The 20,499-nt window shown below is 57.3% G+C and overlaps 1 protein-coding gene and 1 long non-coding RNA gene across 6 annotated transcripts; one reads left to right on the top strand and one right to left on the bottom strand.

The window, feature by feature from the left end:
• Nucleotides 1-690: 690 nt before the first annotated feature.
• On the top strand, nucleotides 691-19,323 carry CIDEA (cell death inducing DFFA like effector a). Of its 5 annotated transcripts, XM_032467196.1 has the most exons (7): nucleotides 691-4,588; nucleotides 4,959-5,504; nucleotides 5,727-5,907; nucleotides 14,102-14,285; nucleotides 15,242-15,388; nucleotides 18,072-18,253; nucleotides 18,953-19,323. In XM_032467196.1, the coding sequence occupies exons 4-7, from the start codon at nucleotides 14,154-14,156 to the stop codon at nucleotides 19,098-19,100; spliced, it is 609 nt and encodes a 202-aa protein (XP_032323087.1). In that variant the 5' UTR covers nucleotides 691-4,588; nucleotides 4,959-5,504; nucleotides 5,727-5,907; nucleotides 14,102-14,153; the 3' UTR covers nucleotides 19,101-19,323. The 5 variants fall into 5 exon arrangements, with proteins under 5 accessions (XP_032323087.1, XP_032323084.1, XP_032323083.1 ...); XM_032467193.1 differs by lacking the exons at nucleotides 691-4,588; nucleotides 4,959-5,504; nucleotides 5,727-5,907 and adding an exon at nucleotides 6,285-7,323; XM_032467192.1 differs by lacking the exons at nucleotides 691-4,588; nucleotides 4,959-5,504; nucleotides 5,727-5,907 and adding an exon at nucleotides 7,100-7,323 and having other exon boundaries at nucleotides 14,141-14,285.
• On the bottom strand, nucleotides 2,778-7,179 carry LOC116659538. Its single transcript, XR_004314896.1, has 3 exons — nucleotides 7,051-7,179; nucleotides 5,520-5,735; nucleotides 2,778-2,913 (listed from the first exon to the last, which is right to left on the bottom strand). It is a non-coding gene; the product is annotated as an uncharacterized LOC116659538 (long non-coding RNA).
• Nucleotides 19,324-20,499: the final 1,176 nt, after the last annotated feature.

The raw sequence follows: 20,499 nt of genomic DNA, 5'->3' as shown, positions 1-20,499 counted from the left end.
CTGCAGCCGATGCCCTGAGTCTGTGATTAGGACAGCTTTAGAGGGAAAGTGGCAGGTACGGGCTGTGCCTTGGTCGTGGTGGGGCTGGGAGAGTGGCTGTGGGTTGGGTGTTAGCCCCAGGTCTTCTCTAGAACTGGCTGGAAGGCCTGGCTCTTACCCCATTGGGTGTTTCCACCACCAGGAGGCTGGCCATCGGTTGCACAGATGGGCTCTAACTCAAGCTTCCTCTTCCCTGGCCTCAGGGGCAGCCTGGGGTGTTTGCTGAGAGCCTGCCTGCATGGAGGCTCCTGCATGCCAGCTCCTCTCCAGGTCCAGGACCTCCAGTGTCCAAAGTTCCTTCCCCTAGATGACCAAGAGCCAGGGCCACGCACGTGCCTGGGTGCACGTCCTGGAGGAAACTGGAGACATCCAGTCGGATCACAGTGCATGGCAGCCAGTGCGGCCACTGTTCTGCACCTGAGCCTCAGGGCAGCCTCAGAAAACAGCTGCTGTGGCCTCCCTCAGTATTCGCATTCAAGTATGTGACACGCACTGGTCTTCATGTTTTAGTCTTTGTGGGGGTGAGGCCTAAGTGGAGCAGACTTTTAAAAGTCTAAACTGAGAACCAGATCAATGGCTGAAAGCTCAGGTGATCTCCAGAAGCCCCAGGCCCTTTGCACCAGCACCTGGGTTCTCCGTGGATGGTGGGAAGGGCAGCCCCTCCCCCGCAGGTGACCTGGAGCTACTGACACAGCCTCTCTGGGCCTCCTGTGAACGGGTAGGGACGTGCTCCTCCTGGGTCAGGCAGTGTGTGCACACACGTGTGCACCTCACAGACGTGCCACAGGAAGACTAGGGGAGCGGGGACAGAGAGAGGAAAGGGCCCCCAGGCAGAAGAGAGGATTCCACTGGGCAGTGTCCCCATCCACTAGCCATGCAGGAGGTCATCGTCTTCAGAAGGAAAATGGTAATTCTGTGGGGCTCTGACAATGCCTTCAACTGAACAGAGGGGTCTTGGGGGCGCAATCACCTGGTGATGATCACCCAGTCACTGGCCTACAGGGTCTCTGACACATTCCCCACTAGGGAAGCGTTGGTACCAGTTAATTAACTCCCTTCTACCGCTGGGAGGAGGCTGAGTGAGGCTGTGAGTAGCTCAGGGCAGGCGGGATGCGACCTCACTACCACTCCCTGGGTCCAGACAGCCAGTGGGGTGGGGATGAGGCCTGGCTCCACTGGGCCTGTCCCCTGGCTCCTCCATGTCCCCTGGGGTGGCCTCACTTTTCACCCCCAAGTGCACACTGGTGCCTGGACAAGATCCACCAGAAACCATCTCAAGACAGGTTCGGAGGATGCAGTGCCCTTTCATCCTTGCTCTGGGTTTTGGTCTCGAACCGTTGCTGCAAGAAGTGGCTCCATGTGCTGACATCTGGTTCTCCACGTCTCTGCGGGACGGTCCCAGGATGGCCCAGGACCCCTGCCCCGCCCTCACGGAGGCCCCACCTGGCCCAGGTGGCCAGGTCTGCAGCCTCTCCGCCGTGGAAAAGCAAGTCTCCCTAGGAGATTAATAGCGTGAAGTCACACACATGGCGGGAGTACACTTTTTCTTGCTCAGTTTTTAACAACAAAAACTGGAAAGCCCTTACCACGTGCTGCTGTCAAGACCTGTCTCCGTGGCCACGTCCCTGCAGAGTCGGCCGTTAGACCCACAGAGAGAGAGCATTTCCGCCGGGCGGGGCGGCCAGGAACGAGGCCCCAGAAACAGCCATGGTCAGTAGCTGTGGTGAAGGGTCCACTCAGGGCCAGCACAACAGATGAAGGTCACCGGGCCTAAGAACCTCGCGAGAGACTCTGTGATTTGTGGCACAGACCGCTAGGCATCTTGAAGACACCTGAGCACATCCCGATTTGCAGAAAGGTGGGGTGCGCAGCAGGCCCTGGGCAAACACCTGTCGAATTAAATGAGCATGTCTGGAGGCAAGTCCTGGACAGGTACAAAGGAAGTAAAATAGACATCTTGGTAAAGACGTAGTCCAAACCCAGCTAGCACCTGGAGGCAAGGGGTAGGGACAACACTGAAGACCCAAGGCACGATCAGCAACTATGGAACTTGGGAAGCAGCTCCTCTCTAGTAAGGACCACAGCTTCGCAGAGTTGAACATAAAAGCACAGAGCATCTGAAGGCGGGGCCTTCTCCTGAGGCAGTGGGAGGACGTGATGGGAAGGAGCCACCTGAGGCCGTGGCTGGAGGGCAGGTGAGGGCAGGTGCGTCCCAGCTTTGTCGTGTGGACCTGGAGGAAGTGGTGTTTGCGGTGGAAGCCAAGTACCCAGCCCCCAGCCTCACTACGTGCAGCGCCCCAGAGAGGGATCGCAGCACCCCAGACTTGGGAGGTGTTGCACCGGGACCCACGAGGCCGGAGCTGCCTTGGGCATGTGTGGAGCCTGCGAAGAGGACAAAGCTGCTCCTCTCCAGAGCTCACAAACCAACAGACATCCCCAGTGGTGTCCCCCGGTCGCCCATGGACAGCCTTGGCTGGGGAGTTTATTGCAAAGCACAGAATCCGAAATGAGGGGAGAGAGACGGGGAAAGAGGACAGACAGCAGGCAGAGCAGACCGATGCCCAGCGGCCAGGTCTCAGGCCAGAGTGGGGCTCGTTTATGGGCACCTTGCGGCTGGCGGCAGGTCCCTCTTCCGGGGGTGGCGGCCACGTGAGTTGGAGGTGGGCCAGTTGGGCCTGCAGTCAAGGTGTGGAGCCACCACTCCTGGTGGTCTAGAGGGCTCGTCCCTGGGCACATAGCACGACCTTTGCTGTCTCTTGGCTCAGAATAACCTCCAACTGTGTTTCTTCGTAGCCTTTGAGAAAAGCCCAGGTTTCTGCTCACTTGGTCGCTGCATGGATGTCATTCTGTTACCGCACCGGCTTCAACAAATTTCTGGTCAGCAGCAAGGCCAATGTAGCAAAGGAAGGGAAAGGTGACAAATCAGTCTGGCCACCCTGGTTCTATATTTTTAAGAAACATGATGCCCTGTCTGCACCAGTGTTCACAGCAGCACTGTTCTTCCTATTTTGACAATATTTATTGACCAACTCAGCAGACCCATATACCAAACAAGGGTCAAAATTGCAAATTTAATAGGAAAAAAAGTGGAGGGGCTTAGGAAGCCAATAATAATTAGGGTACGTTTCGCTTAAAAGCGAAAAATACTGCGTGCAGTGTGTCACTAGTGAATGCAGCTTGTGGACCACTGGTGCCCGCTTTCCTTCCCTCCTTGAAGTGCTTATCTGTTCACGTGAGCCCCGGGATTCCACTGTTGCAAATCGGCTTTGGTTATAAAGAAGCACGTGAGAGCTGCCTGCCTCTAGGCTGGTCCCGGGTGTTCCAGTAAAGAGGCGAAAAGGATCCAGGCCCATTGAGACAATTTCCTTTCTTCTCTAAGCTGCCCTCTTTCTGAATTCTTGGTCACTGAATCCAGACACATCATTTCACGATGATGCTTACTAATTCACAAAGTGAGAGCTGGAAACACATGCCCCATTGATTGCTCTAATATAAATCCTGCTGCGCGGTCAAAACTTTCCCTTTCACACAAGTCCTTTTTGTCCTGGCCCTGGTGCTGCAGGCAGAGCTTGGGCTGCCCCACCCAGGAAGCAAGCAATGTCTGTCCTAGGAGTTTGACCAACCCTGGAACAAAGGTGCTGAAGGCTGAGCCCTGCCGTGGTCCTCCTAGGGGCACCCCTGAGTCCCAGGAGGTGCAGGAGCCAAGGTGTGTGCAGCCTCCTCGCCCACCAGGCCCCAGACACTGAACTTTGCCAAGGAAGAGGAAGGCAGTGTCCAGCCGGGGCTACCCAGCTGGGCAGGTCAGAGGAGGGACAGCCCCGCAGAGTGGAAGTGGAGGTGCCAGGGAGAGCAGGGGTGCACGCTCCAGGCAGCCTGTTCTGCATGTCTCTCCGCGAAGCCTCGGGCAGACTGGGTAGGCTGTCCAGGGTCTCACCCCAGGCAGTAGCAGGGCCAGCACTCAGGTCCAGCTCTCCCACACACACCCCGGTGCACCCTCCACCCCTCCTGGCTGTGGTTATTGTGTGTGTGGAATTTCCAGCCTCCCCGACACCCCTTCCTCACCATGGGACTGATGCCCTGTCCATAGCCCCGCTGTCCTGACTATAATCACCCCCACACCAGACCTCTATTCCTCCTTCCTAAGTGTGATTCCTGATCTCCTGCTGGAAAAGATAGCTTAGTCGACCACAGTGCTCCCCAATTTTGTAAAAATTCACCTCGAATTTTTATTACTCTGCTCATGACCAAGGCATAATCCTGCGTGTTTGTGACATGGTCTCAGAGGCACTGGAACCCAGACGTGCGCTGGTGGATGTGCGGTGCCCAGGCCAGACCTCATGTACAAGCCCCCATCACACCTTCCACACCTGCCCCCAGGAGACTGAGTTTTCCCATCAGAACCACGCTCCTGAGATTCGCAAAGGCTTCCCTCCATCCATAAGCTTCCACTCCACCCATATGCTTCTGCTCCCCGCCCCCACCACCCTCCGTGCCTCTGACGTCTAACCTGGGCTGCACTGGAACAGGGCCCGTGCTGAGTGGAGATGTGGTAAGTGATGCCGAGGGAGAATGTGGGGAGGGGAGGGGGGTGGCTGTGCCAGCCGGGCCCCGCCGCCCCACCGCCCTGCACCTCACACCCAGCACCTCCTTCTCCAGCTTCTTGGTGGCCACGCCCTTCGGAGCACAGTGCCCCCACTGCCCCCTGCCCTCTGCCCTCTCTACACACCTGCTCGTGTGTCACAGATGCCACTGGAGCAGCAGGGGCAGCCAGCCTGACTTCCTGCCCGTCCTCCCAGAGTGTGGCCCCTGGGCCCACGTCCTCCCCCATGTCCCCGTCCAGTGTGTCCCCAGACCCACGGGGTTCAGTATAATCTCAGCCTCAGCTACAGACGTGCTCCCCTCCTGTGTTTCTCACTCAGGGCACCAGCCAGACTGGGCATCACCTGCAGCTGCTCCCCTCGTGTTCCTCACCACATCCAGCAAGATGCTCCTGCCCCCACCATGCCCAATATCAGCCCAGGTCACCCCCGACATCACCCACGGGCTCCCCTGGGCCAGTCCAGCCTCCGGGCCACCCCAGAGTGTCCTCTCAAATCTGCATCTGAGCATGTCACCCCCATCTCTGCTGGGACCCACTGAGTGCTCAGGGCTGTGCAGACTCTCCCCAAGGAACTCCCGTGCCCCCCAGCCCCCAAACACCCCCAGGACTGCCTGATACAATGCTCCCGTCCCACTGGGCATCTGCCCTTCCTGAACCTTCCTGAAACTGACCCACACACCACTGCCTCACCCATCCTCCAAACCCCAGTCCCAGTGTCCCTCTAGGGGCACCTTTGGGCAGAATTCATTCCTTTGTTCCCTTTGCAGTTGGCCCTCGTGTGTCCCTGGGAACACAGCACCTCATTCACTCATCCATTCATTCATTCATTCACGGATGAGCCTGCACTCCAAGAGGCCTGAAACGGGTAAGTGATTCACACCTGCCGCCCTGGCTGGTTACGGCCCGTGCCAGGCTCCAGGATGAGCTGATACACTTGTATGTCTGTCCTCCACGGGACGGTGCCGTGTGCGCGAGCCGTCATGATCTGACGGGCTGGGAGCTGGACTGCAGGCCCGGCCGTACATGGAGATCACTTAGGGAAGACGACGTCACTAAGGTAAGGACGGCCATGTTCCTGCTTCCTCAGAGTTGCATGCTGAAGGGTTTCAAAGAAAGGAGTTCAACTAAAACTGCAGATGAAACCCAGCACATGTGTCAGAGCGCTAAGGGAGACTGGGGCCCGGCACGAGGTGTAAGGGTGCTGGCGTAGTGCTCCTGTTCTGCGTCTTCATACTTGAAAATGTACACAATAGAAAATGTCTTCAAAGGTGAGTTGACTTGAATTGACTGGACTGGTTTTCTCCTCTGAAATTGGGGGTATGTCTGGGGGGGTGGGCTCTGACAGGATGCCGGAGACTGGAAAGCAGAGAGGAGGCACCATCGGGCTGTCCTGGGGACACCCTGGGGTGGCCTCTTCCTGGTCCACAGCTGGCCATCCTCTTGCTACAGAGGAAGCTCCCCGAGGTCTCTTTTATAGGCATTAACCCCATCATGTGGGCTCCACCCTCAAAACCCAAGCACCTCCCAAAGGCGCCACCTTCCAATAGGTCCGCACTGGGCTTTAGGGTTTCAGCATATGAATGGGAGAGGTGGGGGTGGCGGGTAGGCACAGACATCCAGGCCATAGCAGGGTGTGGGAGAGGGGCCGTAAAATCCCCTAAGGGCCAGTCTGCTTCCCGCCTCCCGCCACCCGTGCCCTGGGCAGGAACCCCCTGTGCCCTGGGCTGGGGAGCTCCTGGCAGACCCTGGGGAGTCCAGGACTCTGGAAGGAAATCTCTCTTGGCTCCAAGACTCATCTGGCTGGTACCAGTGACCCTCGGGGGAAGACGTGTTTGTTTCCGTGACTGGAAGGAGGAGGCGGGCAGCAGGGCCAGACGTGCTGGTCAAGTGAGTCAGGGGACGGAGGCATAGGTCAGGCTACAGCTCTTTGGAAACACAGCTCCCAGTAGGGCCCCCCGCAGCTGATAACTGGAGAGCCGATCACCGACCACTGTGGAGTGCAGGACCGCATGCTGGCCAGCCGTGTTTTAACCTGCCCGGATCGGGGGAGGCCCCGCTCCTTAACGTGCTCAAGAGAGTCTGCTTCAAGTTCACAATTAAGAGTTGCATTCAGCCCCTGACAGCCCCCGCCCTTCTGAGGTCGGAAACACACCGAACTGCATCTTCCCATAGGGAGGTTTGTGCAAGCAGGACCTGGGTAGGTCCCACCGCCTCTCGCCCCCCTCACTCTGAGAAAGTCGCGTCCCTGTAGCTGAAGGATTGTCAGTGAACCCCTCAGGTCCTTCCCCAACCCTTACCCCGTTCCCAGAGCCCCTGAGAGCTGCTAGACCGCCCGTCGGGGAGCCGCTGGGGGGCCTGCGCGCATCCCGGCCTCACTGCCCCTCTGAACCCCCCCGTTTAAAGCCACACACCGCCGTTCTTCGGCCGAGGCCATCTGCTGGCGTGATGATGCCCGACTGCCCCAGCCTCCAACAGGCCGACCAGCCACCACCGAGGGCCCGCAGAGCATCGGGCCGGGTGGTGGGGACGCTGGCTCGTCCTGGGCCGCTGGAGCCCGAGGGGCGTGGACGCGGGCGGGGCGGGCGGCGGCGCTTTAAGAGGCGGCGCGGGCGCGCGAGGAGGCCGAGCTGGCCGGGGACCCGAGCGATGGAGGCGGCCCGGGACTGCGCAGGAGCCCTCCTCAGGCGAGTACCACGCCGGCCGGGATCGGCACCCCCTTCCCCCGAGCCCCTTGTGCCCCTCTGACCCCCGTCCCTGTGCGCCTGGCACCTCCCTGCGTTCCCACGCGCCCCGCCACTCCCGGGGCCCGGCGTCCCCGCGTCCCCTGCGCCCACGCGCCCCAGCCCGAGCCCTCCGCCAGCTGGCCGCCCGCGCCAGGTGTGGCTCCTGAGGTGTGCGGGCGTCCGCGGAACAGGTGACCGTGATGAGCAGGAGCCGGCGCTTCTCTGCCGCTGCGGCCTGTGGACGCGGCCGCCCCGGAGAGGGGGCTGGGCGACAGCCCCGCGGCGCGCGGGGACCGGTTTCTCGGGGTCCTGGACCGCGGGGTGGGGGGTGCTGGGGCGAGGGGAGGGGTGCTAGTGGGGAAGCTGGGCGGCCTCGGGGCGACCAGATCACCCCTCAGGGCAGCGCAGATGGGCCGACCGGGCGCGCTGGCTGGGCCCCCGGGCTTGTAAGGCGGAACCTGGGGGAAGGTGGTGACGCTGCCCGGACCGGGGTGCGAGACAGAGGGGCCCGCGGACCCCGCCCCCTCCTCGCCCCCTCCACGCCGCGAGACCGTGAGAAGGCCCAGAATCGCCTTTTCCCCTTTTGGGTTCGGCTTCACATAGCAAACCAATCCTGACCGGTGAAGTCCTAAAAACACCAGGTGGTGGCAACTTGCTAGATTTAAGGGAGGGATCGGGTTTCTCTGGAGATCTTCAAAGCAGTTCAAAAGGGACAGAGAAGCCTCTGAATTCCCTTAAATACAGGTTTTCCAAGGTGTCAGGAGTGAAGGGCCATTTTACAGAAGGGGTGTGATCCGTAAGCTCCTGAACTTGGGCTCCGAGAGGGGTCTGTGTGGAACGTTCAAGGCTCAAGGTCAGCCGCCGGAAGGCAGTGGGGTCTGTCTGATGCTCCCCCTTTCTCTTTAAAAACAAATGAAAACAGAAAACGGAAGTCAGCGATGGGACCCCCAGCAAGGTGAGAAGCAGACTTGTTTCTGCATCTTCGCTGGCTTGGTTTACACCTGAAGGAAGGGCGCTTGGTGTCTTTCCTGGTTTCTCCCCCTCCCTGCAGCCCCACTCACCCCTCAGTGCTACTCCCAGGGGCTGCAGTTAAGTTTCTCCCCGGAAACTCCCCGAGCTCCTCCCAGCGTTGCACTGGTGGGCTGAGTCGTAAGGATGGTAGACGGACACTGACTCCTGGCCGGTGCGGCTGGAGCAGGGGCGGCAAGGCCTGCAGCGCTAAGGCTGCCCGGCCCTGCACCTGACCTGCAGCACCATCCCCAACCCAGAGTGCCTCTGTGAGACCGTTCCACTGGGCCAGCAGGAAACGACCGGTGAGGTTTTGGCAAATCAGCACGGGGGCATCTGTTCTGCTTGGACAGTCCCTCTGAGCACGGCGGCTCTAGGAGTGAGGGGCTGTTTGTTGGGGGCACACGGTGTCCAGCTCCTGCTTTCAAGCTGAGCTGCCGTCATCCCTGGGACTCTGCTTTCTTCCACACAACCTGTAATATTTGCTGAAGGGGAAAATGTCTTCCATCTTCTTTAAAGCCACATCCAGGCCGCAGACCCACGGGAGCCATAGGCAAGGTGATGGCGAGTTCCGTCTCCTCTCAGTGGTCCTTAATGTAAACTGGCTGGTAGAGTGTGTCCTGCTGTCTTTTTCTTTTCTTCCTATTTCTTAAATTGAAGTACAGTCAGTTTACAATGTTGTGTCAATTTCTGGTGCACAGCATCATGTTTCAGTCATACGTGTACGTACATATATTCCTTTTCATTATAGGTTATTACAAGATAGTGAATATAGTTCCCCGTGCTGTACAGTAGAAACTTGATGTTTACCTACCTTATATATAGTGGTTAGTATCTGCAAATCCTGAACCCCCAGTGTGTCTCTCCCCCATCTCCCTCCTTCCTGGTAACCGTAAGTTTGTTTTCCGTGTCTGTGAGTCTGTTTCTATTTTGTAAATAAGTTCATTTGTGTCATTTTTTTAGATTCCAGATATAAGTGATCTCATGTGATACTGGTCTTTGTGACATTCTCCAGGTCCATCCATGTTGCTGCAAACAGCATTATTTCATAATTGTTTATGGCTGAGTAGTATTCCACTGTATAAATGTACCACACGTTCTTTACCCATCATCTGTTGATGGACATGTAGGTTGCTTCCGTGTCTTGGCTGTTGTATGTAGTGCTGCTGTGAACACTGGGCATGTCTCTTTTCAAATTAGAGTTCCCTCTGGATATGTGCCCAGGAGCGAGATTCCTGGGTCATATGGTAAGTCTGTCCTTAGTTTTTTGAAGAACCTCCATACTGTTTTCCACAGTGGCTGCACCAAACTGCATTCCCACCAGTGGTGTAGGAGGGTTCCCTTTCTCCACAGCCTCTCCAGCATTTATTGTTTGTGGACTTTTGAATGATGGCCATTCTGGCTGCTGTGAGGTGTTACCTCAGTGTAGCTGCAATCTGCGTTTCTCTGATAATTAGGGATGTTGCTCACTCTGTCCTTTATCAGCACATACCTGCATTTGCCAAGGCAGGGACTCATTCAGAGTACACGTCTGTTTTTTAAGATCGATGCATGTGTGCAGTTATAAAACCTCGACCCCCGTCGTTTGCTTGTTCCTCGTCTATGATCACGAGGCCTGGGTCCTAGCAGAAGCCGCCGAGATCTCCCCGCTCAGCTCTGAACACCCAGGGAGTCCACGCAGCGCGTGTCTCGCAGCCGAAGGCTACTCCGACTTCTTGTCCTGCTGCCCCTGCGGCTGTCACAGAGCTGCTCTGTTACACTCGGTGCAAAGGGGCTGCTTTTGCAGCTCGTTAGCTCCTTTGTCCTTTCCTTGAAGGAGGAGCTCTGGGATTTGTATACCTGGCCTTTCAGCACACGTTTTACCAGCCTTGTTAGTGATGCAAGCAAGGAACTGTGTTTTCTGAGTAACTGTCCCAGGTTCCTGGTGCTTACACCTTCGTGGTCTAAACTCTTGTTTTAGTAACAAAGTGTTTAAAGGCTTCACGTTCCTACTTGAACACTCTTTCTGCGCCAGGCATTTTGCTGGGTCGGTCAAGGCACAGCCGCGAGCTGTCACAGGCCGACAGGCTGCTCCCCGTGGGGCTGACACGCCCCCTGTGTTGCCTCTCCCGGGCCGGGCGCTGCTGAGCCCGAACCTCACTAAGCCAGAGCCCCCACTGCTTCCCGCCCTGGGTGAGCCCCTGCCACTCCCGCTACTGTCCCCACAGCCACTATCCCACGGTCTCGGAGGCCCTGCCAGGCCGGATGAGTGCTCTCTGAGCCCTGCCCCATCTCTCTGCACGCCTGTGGCTGGGGTCACCGTTTCCCTTTCCTGCACTGTCCTTGTCACCGGCTCTGGCACAGTCCTCTGGGACATATGTCCTCCACCTGTCTGCCCTTTAATTCTTCGTATGAACCCTCCTGTCCACCTGACGACACAGGTCCTGTGCCCAAGCCTGCCTTTCCATCCAGATGTCCAGAGGAAACATCAGTCCAGAGGGTAGCATGGAAAGATGACCTGTGGGGCCAGCTCCATCTCCCCGGGCAGGCTCACAGCCACTGTCGGCCCACACCTGCACCTTGATTTCACACTTACGAGTTGAATCTCCTCACCCCCTCGGGGAGCAACGCAGAGACTTCCCTGTTCCCTCACTTCTGGGAGGTACACCCCTTCACAATTTTCAAGAATGTTCTATCAAGTCTGACTTCCCTTATCTTGATTTCCCTGAAAACAATCTGTTTCCTTGAACAGCCTGTTTCCTTGTTTTTTTCCACGTAATGAGATGTTTCTCTTCCCACTCCAAGTGACGGCACTGAGGGTCACCAAGGTGATGTGTATCTAAAAGCCAAACTCTAAGACTTCTCGGTGCTCTGGGATCAACTTCAATGTCGTGAGTCACTGAAGGAGACTAGGAACACACTCCCAGCCTTGTTTTGGTGGCTGGTGACATGACTATCCTGTTCAGGAGTGAGCCGGATTAATCTGTGCTTGGTTCATTTAGCAGGAGCGCAGCAAGTACGCGGGATGTATTAAGTAGGTTTAGTGTGCCTGAAACTTCATTTAGCCCCTTTTTATATTATCTTCAAGATGGTCTTGATATTATATTGATACGGCACGTCAGGTCACTCGTCCTGTTCCTTGAAAAGAAGGGCAGAGCGTAGTGCCCACATCCGCAGGGGTCACCAGCCTTCTCCCCAGCAGTGGCCCGGCTCTCCACGGGGAAGCGCAGCAGTAGGAGGAACGACAGACCGGATGTCCTTCTTTATCAGCAGGGCTGTCTCCAGGGCAGCGGGGAGGGAGGACCAGGAGTGACTGCCAGCACAAACTGGGTCAGATGTTAGCAACAGTGGGCGCTTAGTGACGGGCGGGCCAGGTCACCGGGGCACCGGTGCTCACGGAGGCATGAGTGTCCCCAGCTGGGACCAGACCGAACTGGGTCAAAGCTGTTCATGCCCACAGTCTGTCACGGACCGCCAGGGCCAGGGCCTAGGGTCCAAGACGTGAACTTAGTCCTGTTGCTCTGGGTAAGCCATAGCCTGTGTCTACTCAAGGAGGTGAAGAGTGGACACGCAGGAATGACCTGCTCTGGGGAGGGGAAGGCTCTTGCTGGTGGGTCCAGGGCTCCCCAGCCCCAGAGGAGGGTCACTCTGACGCTGGCCACCGCTCCGCAGCCTGAGCCTCTGAGGGACCCAGTACACATTCTCACCCTGTTCTTATCGGGTCCTCCTCATGGCCAGCTCAAGTTTCAGATGCTGCAGTGAGGTGGAGAGCAAAGCCAGGCTCTAGCTGCGAAGCCTCATGTGGAGAATCCTCGATGCCCCGTCTGCCAGGTCACCAGGGAAGGGACCGAGCATCGGCTCAGCAGAACGCGGGCCCCGGCTCATCGTGTTGTGTAACTGGGGAGGCTGGTGTAACCAGGGCAGAGGTGCAGGGGCCAGGGGCCAGGTTCGCTGCTGTGTGGGTTCAGGCTGGGACTTACTTGGTCGGGCTCCCTGGCTCTGGTGGGTCCCGCGTCAGAGACCACCGACCGGCTCAGTCCCCTGCAGCTGCCCCACTGGAAACAGGCTGGGTGGTACCCTGGAGAGGAGCCAGGTTGAGTGGGGACTGCCGTCCCTCCAGCCAGTGCCCCCTCACCGCCTCCAGCTGCAGCTTGTCACCTGGGCTGTGAAGTTCAGAGATAGTTCTGATTAACCGGGTGACACTGAGAAACCACTCTGAGCCTCACTTTCTCATCTGAGACTTGGGGTCACACTTCCATGTACGGCTGAGATAGAGTCAGCTGATGCCGTAGGAGCCGACACGTCACGGCCAGGGCAGCTGCTCAGATGCCCCCATCACCAGGCACCAACGTGACGCCGGCTGGATGTGCTTCAGACCAAATTCTTGCTGACGCTCTAGGTAAAAGGGTAGTGGTACCAAGTCCAAAAGATAAGGCTGGGGCGGGGGAAAGGCCCCCGCCCCAGCCTCCCTCAGATGCCAGCAGGGTGTCCGTCCAAGAACGCAACTCAGTTCGGACACCATCTGCCCAGAGACAGCATCAGATTTCGCAGGTTAAGGACTCAGCCCCACCAGACTGTCCCCTCCCCACCCACTGCACCTCAGACACCAGTCACAAGTCCAGGTTGGTACCTTTGTTCATAAGGAATTCCAGTCTGACTGGGAAAATGAAGCGTAGATAACTGTGTGTGTGTGAGGGGGTGTGTGTAATATGTGTATATATACACATGCAGGCGTGTGTGCTGTGTATGTACGTACACATGCGTGTGTGTGGGTGTACTTAGCGTGCACACTAAGTATATATACGTGTGTGACATGCATGTAAGTATCCTTAGCGTGTGGCCCCAGACCACGCTGAAGAGGCAAAGACCGCGTGCCTGCGCCGAACCCCGGCTCTGAGCCGTGGGGCTGCTGTCTCGTCTGCGTCTCCTTGTCTGCAAATTGAGGAAACCAGGGTTTTCTGAGGATTGAGTGAGGTGATATTTGTAAGGCAGAATATGTTTGCTAAGTAACTGTGGACGTAAGGAGCTCCTTGACTGTTTCTCGTTTGGCCCTCATTTACTGCTTCTCCATAGTTGCGAGGTAACAAAAACTTCCCAGTGTGAGATTTTTCCCTCAGAAAGTTAAGTCTTGACTTGGCTTCGCTGTCATGGCTCTTTTCCTGTGTTAGTTCTCTTTTATGGTGAGTTTCTGAGTTGCTTCTCTGATAAACGTGGAACTCACGCCAAAGTGCCAAGTGACTGAGTGCTTGTTCTTGCAGCGTCCCTGGTGACGATGTTCGGCTGTTCCCTGCTTATCCTGAGCCCCCAAAGCGGGCTGACGCTCTAGTGACCAGCGTCTGGTGTTTACAGTCCCGGCCTCGCCTTTCTGTGCACGTGTGCCTATGTGTGTCTGCGCCTGTTTCTGTATCTCGGTTCAGCTACCCCACAGCCTCAAGAAATCTTTTCTTAGGTTCTCAGCCCTAAAGCCCACGTTTGCAGAATACAGCTCTCATTAGCTTATTGACTTTGATGCCCGGACCATTCCTTCTCAAATGGTCACTGCAAGGACTTCGAGTGTTCTGGTGAAACAGATGCAGTGGTGGTTGTGCTTTAAATTTTCTGTGTAATTCGTCTGTTTCTTGGAGATCACGTGCATGGTTTTTAACAGTCCTCAGCCAATGGATGTCTTTCTTTTAGGTGCAAACATGAACGTTCTGTCATTTATGTGCCCCTCAAACCTCTCTTTGAAAACTTTTTTTTTTTTTTTTTTAAGGAACGTCAAAGATGTTTTACTCCTCTGCTCCGTTTCCAGGCCCCTGACATTCATGGGGTCGCAAACAAAGAAGGTCCTGCTGGCTCCCCTGAAGCATCCCGCTCGCCCCTTCCGGGTCTCCAGCCACGACCGCAGCAGCCGGCGCGGGCTGATGGCAGGCAGCCTGGGCGAGCTCCTCAGCAAGGTAGCGCCCGCGGCATGGCCTGCGGCTCCCTGGGCCCCGGGGACAAGCCGGTGCAGGAAGCGTCTGTCTTGGTTTCAGAAAGTTGGAGGGAGCCTTCTTCTTTGCTTTTAAGTATTTGGGTTGAAATATTTATTTTTGATAGATGGGGTATCAATATCAAAACCCCAAACCGCAAAAATTTAGGAAAATCCATGAGAAAATTAAACATATATCGTAATGTCATTTTAAAATTTTCATTTGGTCAAAAAGTGATTGAATACCTAGCACACAGAGAGTGTGTTTATTTTGTAACGTGTACATACAGCATTTATAGCTGTAATTATTATTAAAAAATAGACAAACGGGTTGATGGTGCCTTCTAAGGGGCTAAAGGGAAGGCGTAAAGAATCAAAGTGAACAGCGCTGTGTCCCTGTGTCGTAAAAGATTTACGTACTGAGACCAAAACCTAACGTAGCTTCATTTCCTTGATGAAGAAGAGTACCAGGGCAGCAGACTTCAGAAATCTGGTTTTGGTTATAAAGATGAGGAAAGAATAGTCCTTCATCTGAAAGTGTCCTTGGGCACCAAGCAGGGACAAACCATCGGCTCCCACGGAGACCAGAAGCGAGTGCCCGGCACGCAGTCTCTGAACAGAGACCTTTGAACATGCCGCCCGACACGTGGGCTCTTTAAGTCCCACGTGCACAGGGGCGTTTTCTGTTTGTCCAGATAAGCAGGTAATTTTCAAACCTGTGACTATTATCCCGTGTCATCACTTAGCCTCTGAGGAACACAGGTCTGTTACGGTTTTCAGCTTCTCTTTTTCAAAGCAGAGACTGAGTCCCAGGACATTGTGCCATTAAAATGTTCTCAGAATCAGCCAACACTTCTGAAACCATCACTTAGCCAGTCAGGCCCCTTGACTGGTCCCAGTGGAGTCTCCCTTCACTCTGTGACTCCGCCTGGTCCAACCTAGACCCTGGACGCCCTGATGATCACCAGCAGACTGGTCACTCTGGTACTGGAGGAAGACGGCACAGTGGTGGACACAGAGGAGTTCTTCCAGACGCTGGGGGATAACACGCACTTCATGGCCTTGGAGAAAGGACAGAAGTGGACGCCGGTAAGCACTGTTACCCGACAGCTCCTGGGCAGGCTTCTCACCTGCAGAAGTGCGGTCCCCACCTCGGTGTCAACTGGCCCGCTTTCTAAACTTTTCCTTTGTGTTCACTTCATCACTGGATCCACTGTCCTCAAAGGGAGTCTTTTAAGCTTTTCTAGGAAACCTAGCATCTTTGTGAACTTGGGCTATATGATTTAAGGCCAGTAATTCTGAGGGACAGGCTTTGGCCAGTGAGTAACTACCGATCCTTAGAACATGCGGTGATGACCTGGTGACCACTCACTGTGACCCTGAGAGGTGGCGAGCTAACATAGCTGGTGAAATTAGCCAGGGGGATGTGTGTGTGTGTGTGTGTGTGTGTGTGTGTGTGTAAATGCAGTATTTAGAAAAGCAAAGAGATAGAATAAAGGGTTTTATTTCTGACAAAACGATAGATTATGTATCTTGGGAAACACTCCCACCATAACACACCTAAAAATGTAAAGCAAAATATTAAAACATCTTTTTTTTTTTTAATGGAGAGACTGGGGATTGAACCCAGGACCTCATACATGCTAAGCATGTGCTCTACCCCTGCGCAATTACCCTCTTCCCCTAAAACATGTTTTTATATGCCTCACTGGCCTTCAAAACAGGGAGATCCTCAGCGGCCGAGGTTTTTAAGGGAACCAGAATCCAGAGAGGAAAGTGAACGCTGAGGCGGGGGCTCCCCCGGCCCAGGGCCCCAGGGCTCCAGCTCTGCCCTCACAGACTCTCCTGGAGGAAGCGTCAGTGGAGGTTCCCTCGCTGGGTTCCCGGCACCCAGCCGGCCCCCCCTCTAGCCCCAGGGACCACGGCCTCCCCCTAGAACCTGGGGACGCACGACTTTACATGGCAAAGGGGACTCGGCAGACGTGAACACGGGAAGGATCTCGACATGGGGTGATGGTCCTGGATTATCCATGGGCCAGTGTCACCACAGCGTCCTGTAAGAGGGACATGGGAGGGTCAGCGTGGGGGCAGGAGGCGGGTGAGGAGGAGTGATGAGGGGACGGGCCACGGGCCATGGCATGCAGGAGCAGGGCCGGCCAGCCCCAGCAGGACAGCCCATGGTGCCTCAGGGTGCCCCACCTGCAGAACCGAGCCGTCTGAGCATAAATCTGCGCCGTCTTTAAGGCACTAAGCTGGTGGCCACGTGTCTCAGCAGACCCAGGAAACTGGTGGGGCTGGTATTTTCTGTTTGCTTTGTGAATGAGATGCTCGTTTACCCCCTGGGGGAGACAGTTCCCACATAACAGGTTGAAGCCCTCGCGTGGCAGGTGCGGGGCTGGGGCACAGGGTGACGACAGGATGCTGGGGACGAGATGTGAGGGTCCCAGGGGTGTGAGGCCCCTCGGTCTGGGACAGCCTGGCTGACGTGAGTCTCACCCGGCTCGGTCCTTCAGGGTGGGGACGGGCTCCTTGCAGGGAGGGAAGGTGCTGCCCCCCGGGAGGGGTTCCTCTCAGCGAGGCCACTGTGGTTTGACCTGGACGAGGACTTCCGAGAAGCAGCCGCCAGGGGGCTCCCTGCTTCCACGCAAACACCTAGAGCAGATCCCTGGGGGGCAGGGGTGGGGTTTGGTGGGGATGACGGAATCCACACCCCATTAGGTCTCCACCTTGGGGAGGTCATCTTGACGTTGACGTGAGACCAAGACTTGAGGGGGAGGCTGGGGGAGCGACATGAAAACTCAGCGTCAGAGCTGGGCAGGATCCCAGATGGAGCCCCCGCACCCCAACTCTGTCGTCTTAATTTTTAACATTTTCTAAAGGACAGGCAGCCCCCTCCCCATCGCGTGTGGGAGTTGATGGGCTGAAACCAGGATCTCTGGTCGTGTGTCCACAGAGGGGGGGCTCTGGCAGGGAGGGTTTGGGTGCTTTTAGGGGGATGTGTGGTTTAACTTCAAATTTAGTAGATTTTTGCCAGTGAATTTAACGTTCAGCTACTCCCAACTCCTAAGGTTCACGATAGCTGTGCCTCCGTTTGAATCCTGGACCCCGCAGGCCTGCGTGTGCAGCAAACCCCACGGACGTGTGCCCAGCACATGTGTCCTGGGACAGCTTTCTCTGTCCTGTTTCTTCAGGGCTTTTGTGGGGAAGATTGTTTATAAACCCAGGATTTACAGGGGTTTCTGCCCTCTCCCAACGTCTCGGGTAGACAGAGAATGGGTCCCACAAGTGTCCCCAGGAAGTTGGCGTCCCTCCGGGGCAGGTCCCACACTGGCCTTCGCTCCCACCGAGGGGTCTGACCTGCCCGCCAGCAGAGTCCCTGTGCCGCGGGACAGCGCTGACCACCGGTCTCCAGGCAGACAGTGTCACAGCTGCGGGCCAGTCCACGTCCGCCAGATGGCCCTGGGTGACCCTGGTGAGTGCGTCTCCACCACAGGTCACTGGCACAACTGTCCACCGAACCCTGGACCCTGAAACCCAGGCCCAAGGCCACGTCTCCTGCATCTCCTGCATGAGACAGGGCAGCTTAGGGGGTTGGCCCTGCGGCAGTCTGAGCACACTGGTCTGTGACAGACATTCCTCAGATAATTAGCGGCTTAGTCATGAACTGATTTTAAGCTGACAGGAGAGTGGAGACCAGCCTAAACCCAGAATCACAGGGTTCGCAGGTGACGGTTGGGTTGGTGCCTAAGCCTCCCTCCCTCCATGGCCCTAGGGTGGGAACTGTGTCCCAGCCCGCCAGCCGCCGAGGAGATCGGGGATAGCGAGGGTCACCTTGGACTTGTACAAGCTGAACCCCAGGGACGTCGTCGGCTGCCTCAACGTGAAAGCCACCATGTACGAGATGTACTCCGTGTCCTACGACATCCGGTGCACGGGGCTCAAGGCCCTGCTGAGGTAACGGTCGTCGGGTCCTTCCTGGGGGGCCGGGCAGCGGGGGACGGCTCCCCTGCACCCAGAGCCCGGCCCTCACGTTGTCCTAAAAGTTCTTATGCCACAGACTTATTCGGAAGACACAGTCTTGAGTTCAAAATTTTTTCCCCCGAAGACCATTAAATACTAAATAGAAAGAAAAACTAGTAAGTAGAGAGTAAGGACCCGAGTTCGAGCCACGGTTTCCATCTAGAACAGCACAGAGGCCGCATCAGCCCTGGGACTGAGACGCCACGACGGGGTCAAGCCGGGGTGTCACACCCGTGCTCAGAGCCCCGGGTCGTGGGGTCACGACCGCAGGACTGCTAGGACTCCTTCAGCCTGGGGCCCCTTTCAGACCGGACTTGACCGATTTCGGCACCGAACCCCACAAATCGACAAGGCTGCCAGAGTGAGCAGACAGACCCCCGGGCGTTCTAGTGACTCAGGGACAAACCTCGACTGGAGGAGGCCAGCGGAGGGTGGTCCCGGGCCCGGGGCAGCGGGAGCAGCTGGCAACAGAGTCCAGGCCCCACTCAACCCCGGGAATCAGCGCAGCATCTCAGCGAGCCCCCAGGGCTGCAGGTCCTGAGCCCAGCTTCCCGAACTCGAAAGTACGGGGACGTGGGCATGTGTTGGAGGTGGGGTGAGGACCCCCCGACGACCCTCGCCCCTCTCTTGCAGGAGCCTGCTGCGGGTCCTGTCTCACGCCGCCCAGGTGACTGGCCAGTTTCTCGTCTACGCGGGCACATACATGCTCCAGGTGCTGGCTGACACGGAAGAGCAGGTGGTGGCTGGCTCGCGCTGTAGGCAGGGGGTCACAAGCGGATAGGGCAGCTCAGCCAGGGGCTTGGCCAGCCCTTGACCCAACCCGTCCATCTCCAGTGATGAACTCAGAAGACACCGTGTTCACACCACTGCACGTGTGGGCTGCGGGCACTGCTGCTCGGGAAGCAAAGGGCCTTGGCCGCACCTGGATGCAGGGAGGGGCAGGTGGGGGCGGGGCATGGCCTTACAGCGGCTGGCCTTCAGCAATAAACCAGTTGCAGGAGTTACCTGATTCAGAATGCCTGGCAGGCGGGAGTCCCGTACCGTGGGGCGGGACCCCAGGCTGCGAATGATGCCAGGAGGGCGCGGGGCTGTGGGCAGGCGCAGTGGGATTGGGACCCATCTCTTGGTCCTGCTCCCCTCTGAGGGGCACTGTCTTCGGGGAGGCCTCCTCCCCAAGAAGCAGATGTCAGCCCAGCCCCAGCGGGAGGGCCTGGGGCCGCGGATGCCCCACGGTGCCCACACAAAGTAACGGTGGCCACGAGACAGGCAGGGAGGGTAAGCCCCAACCACGCGGCCTGGGTGGGGGCAGCTCCCCACAAGGAAATGGGGAAGCTGACACTAGACTAGGGGCACTACAAAGAGACACTACCCAGGAGGCCTGCCCCTGCCCGCTGCATCCGGGCCAACAGCGCAGGACACGGGAAGACCCCTCAGGTGGTCCCAGAAGCCCAGAGCGCCTGCGTGGTTCCTACCTCTGCAGTCAGAAGTCCCCGGGCCCCTGCTCGTCCTGCCCATGATCGACCACAGCCCGGGGCCCCTTCTGGCCTGACCCCCACTCTGCCCTTCAACGGGGAGCTGCAGGGTGGGAGCCGAGGCCACAGGCAGGAGGGCAAAAGCAGAGGGTTTGCACCCACAGCCCCCAGAACACAGCCTCTCCTGCAAACACAGCAAAACACAGGCATCGGAGAATCCCCCCGCCCACCTCTCTGCTCTGCAGGAGGTTCACAGAGCCCCACAGGGGCCTCCTGTGTAAACGTTTCCCATACAAGGAGCTGCTCCCGGGCGGGCCAGGGAGGGGCGGAGGGGGAGCCCGGCTGCCCTCGGCCGGCGAGGCGGCTTCCCGGCACCTTTCTCTCGCTGACCGTGGGCTGCGTCACTTCCCAGGGACTCGGGAGTCCTGGGAACTGACTGCCTGGCTTCCAAAAAAGGCATTCTCACCGACGTGCCGGAGCCCATGGACCCAGCTGCCGCCCTGACTCAGCGCGTCGTCTGCCTACCAGACCCTGCTCGCCAGGAGCTGGTCCCCAGAGGGTCCGCTCGGTGCCTGCGCCCCTTTCCAGGGCCCAGGGTCTCTGTGTTGCCCTCGGTGGGCTATTTACTGATCTCTAGCATCACAGTTCTGAAAAAAGGGGGCCGTCCCTGTAGCTCGGTGCCTGCGCCCCCACTGTCTGTGGGCACCC

The sequence above is a fragment of the Camelus ferus genome, chromosome 24 (genome assembly GCF_009834535.1).
Source record: "Camelus ferus isolate YT-003-E chromosome 24, BCGSAC_Cfer_1.0, whole genome shotgun sequence".
Lineage (NCBI taxonomy): Eukaryota > Metazoa > Chordata > Mammalia > Artiodactyla > Camelidae > Camelus > Camelus ferus.
The sequence above is the reverse complement of the archived record's forward strand: the minus strand, read 5'-3'. Positions and strand labels throughout refer to the sequence as shown.

What these genes read in the sequence shown, in the direction of transcription:
- CIDEA (XM_032467193.1), top strand. Translation starts at nt 7,085, where the DNA reads ATGATGCCCGACTGCCCCAGCCTCCAACAGGCCGACCAGCCACCACCG. An exon ending in TGGGCGAGCTCCTCAGCAAG is followed by an intron (nt 14,286 to 15,241) that starts GTAGCGCCCGCG and finishes GGTCCAACCTAG; the next exon opens with ACCCTGGACGCCCTGATGAT. An exon ending in AAGGACAGAAGTGGACGCCG is followed by an intron (nt 15,389 to 18,071) that starts GTAAGCACTGTT and finishes CCATGGCCCTAG; the next exon opens with GGTGGGAACTGTGTCCCAGC.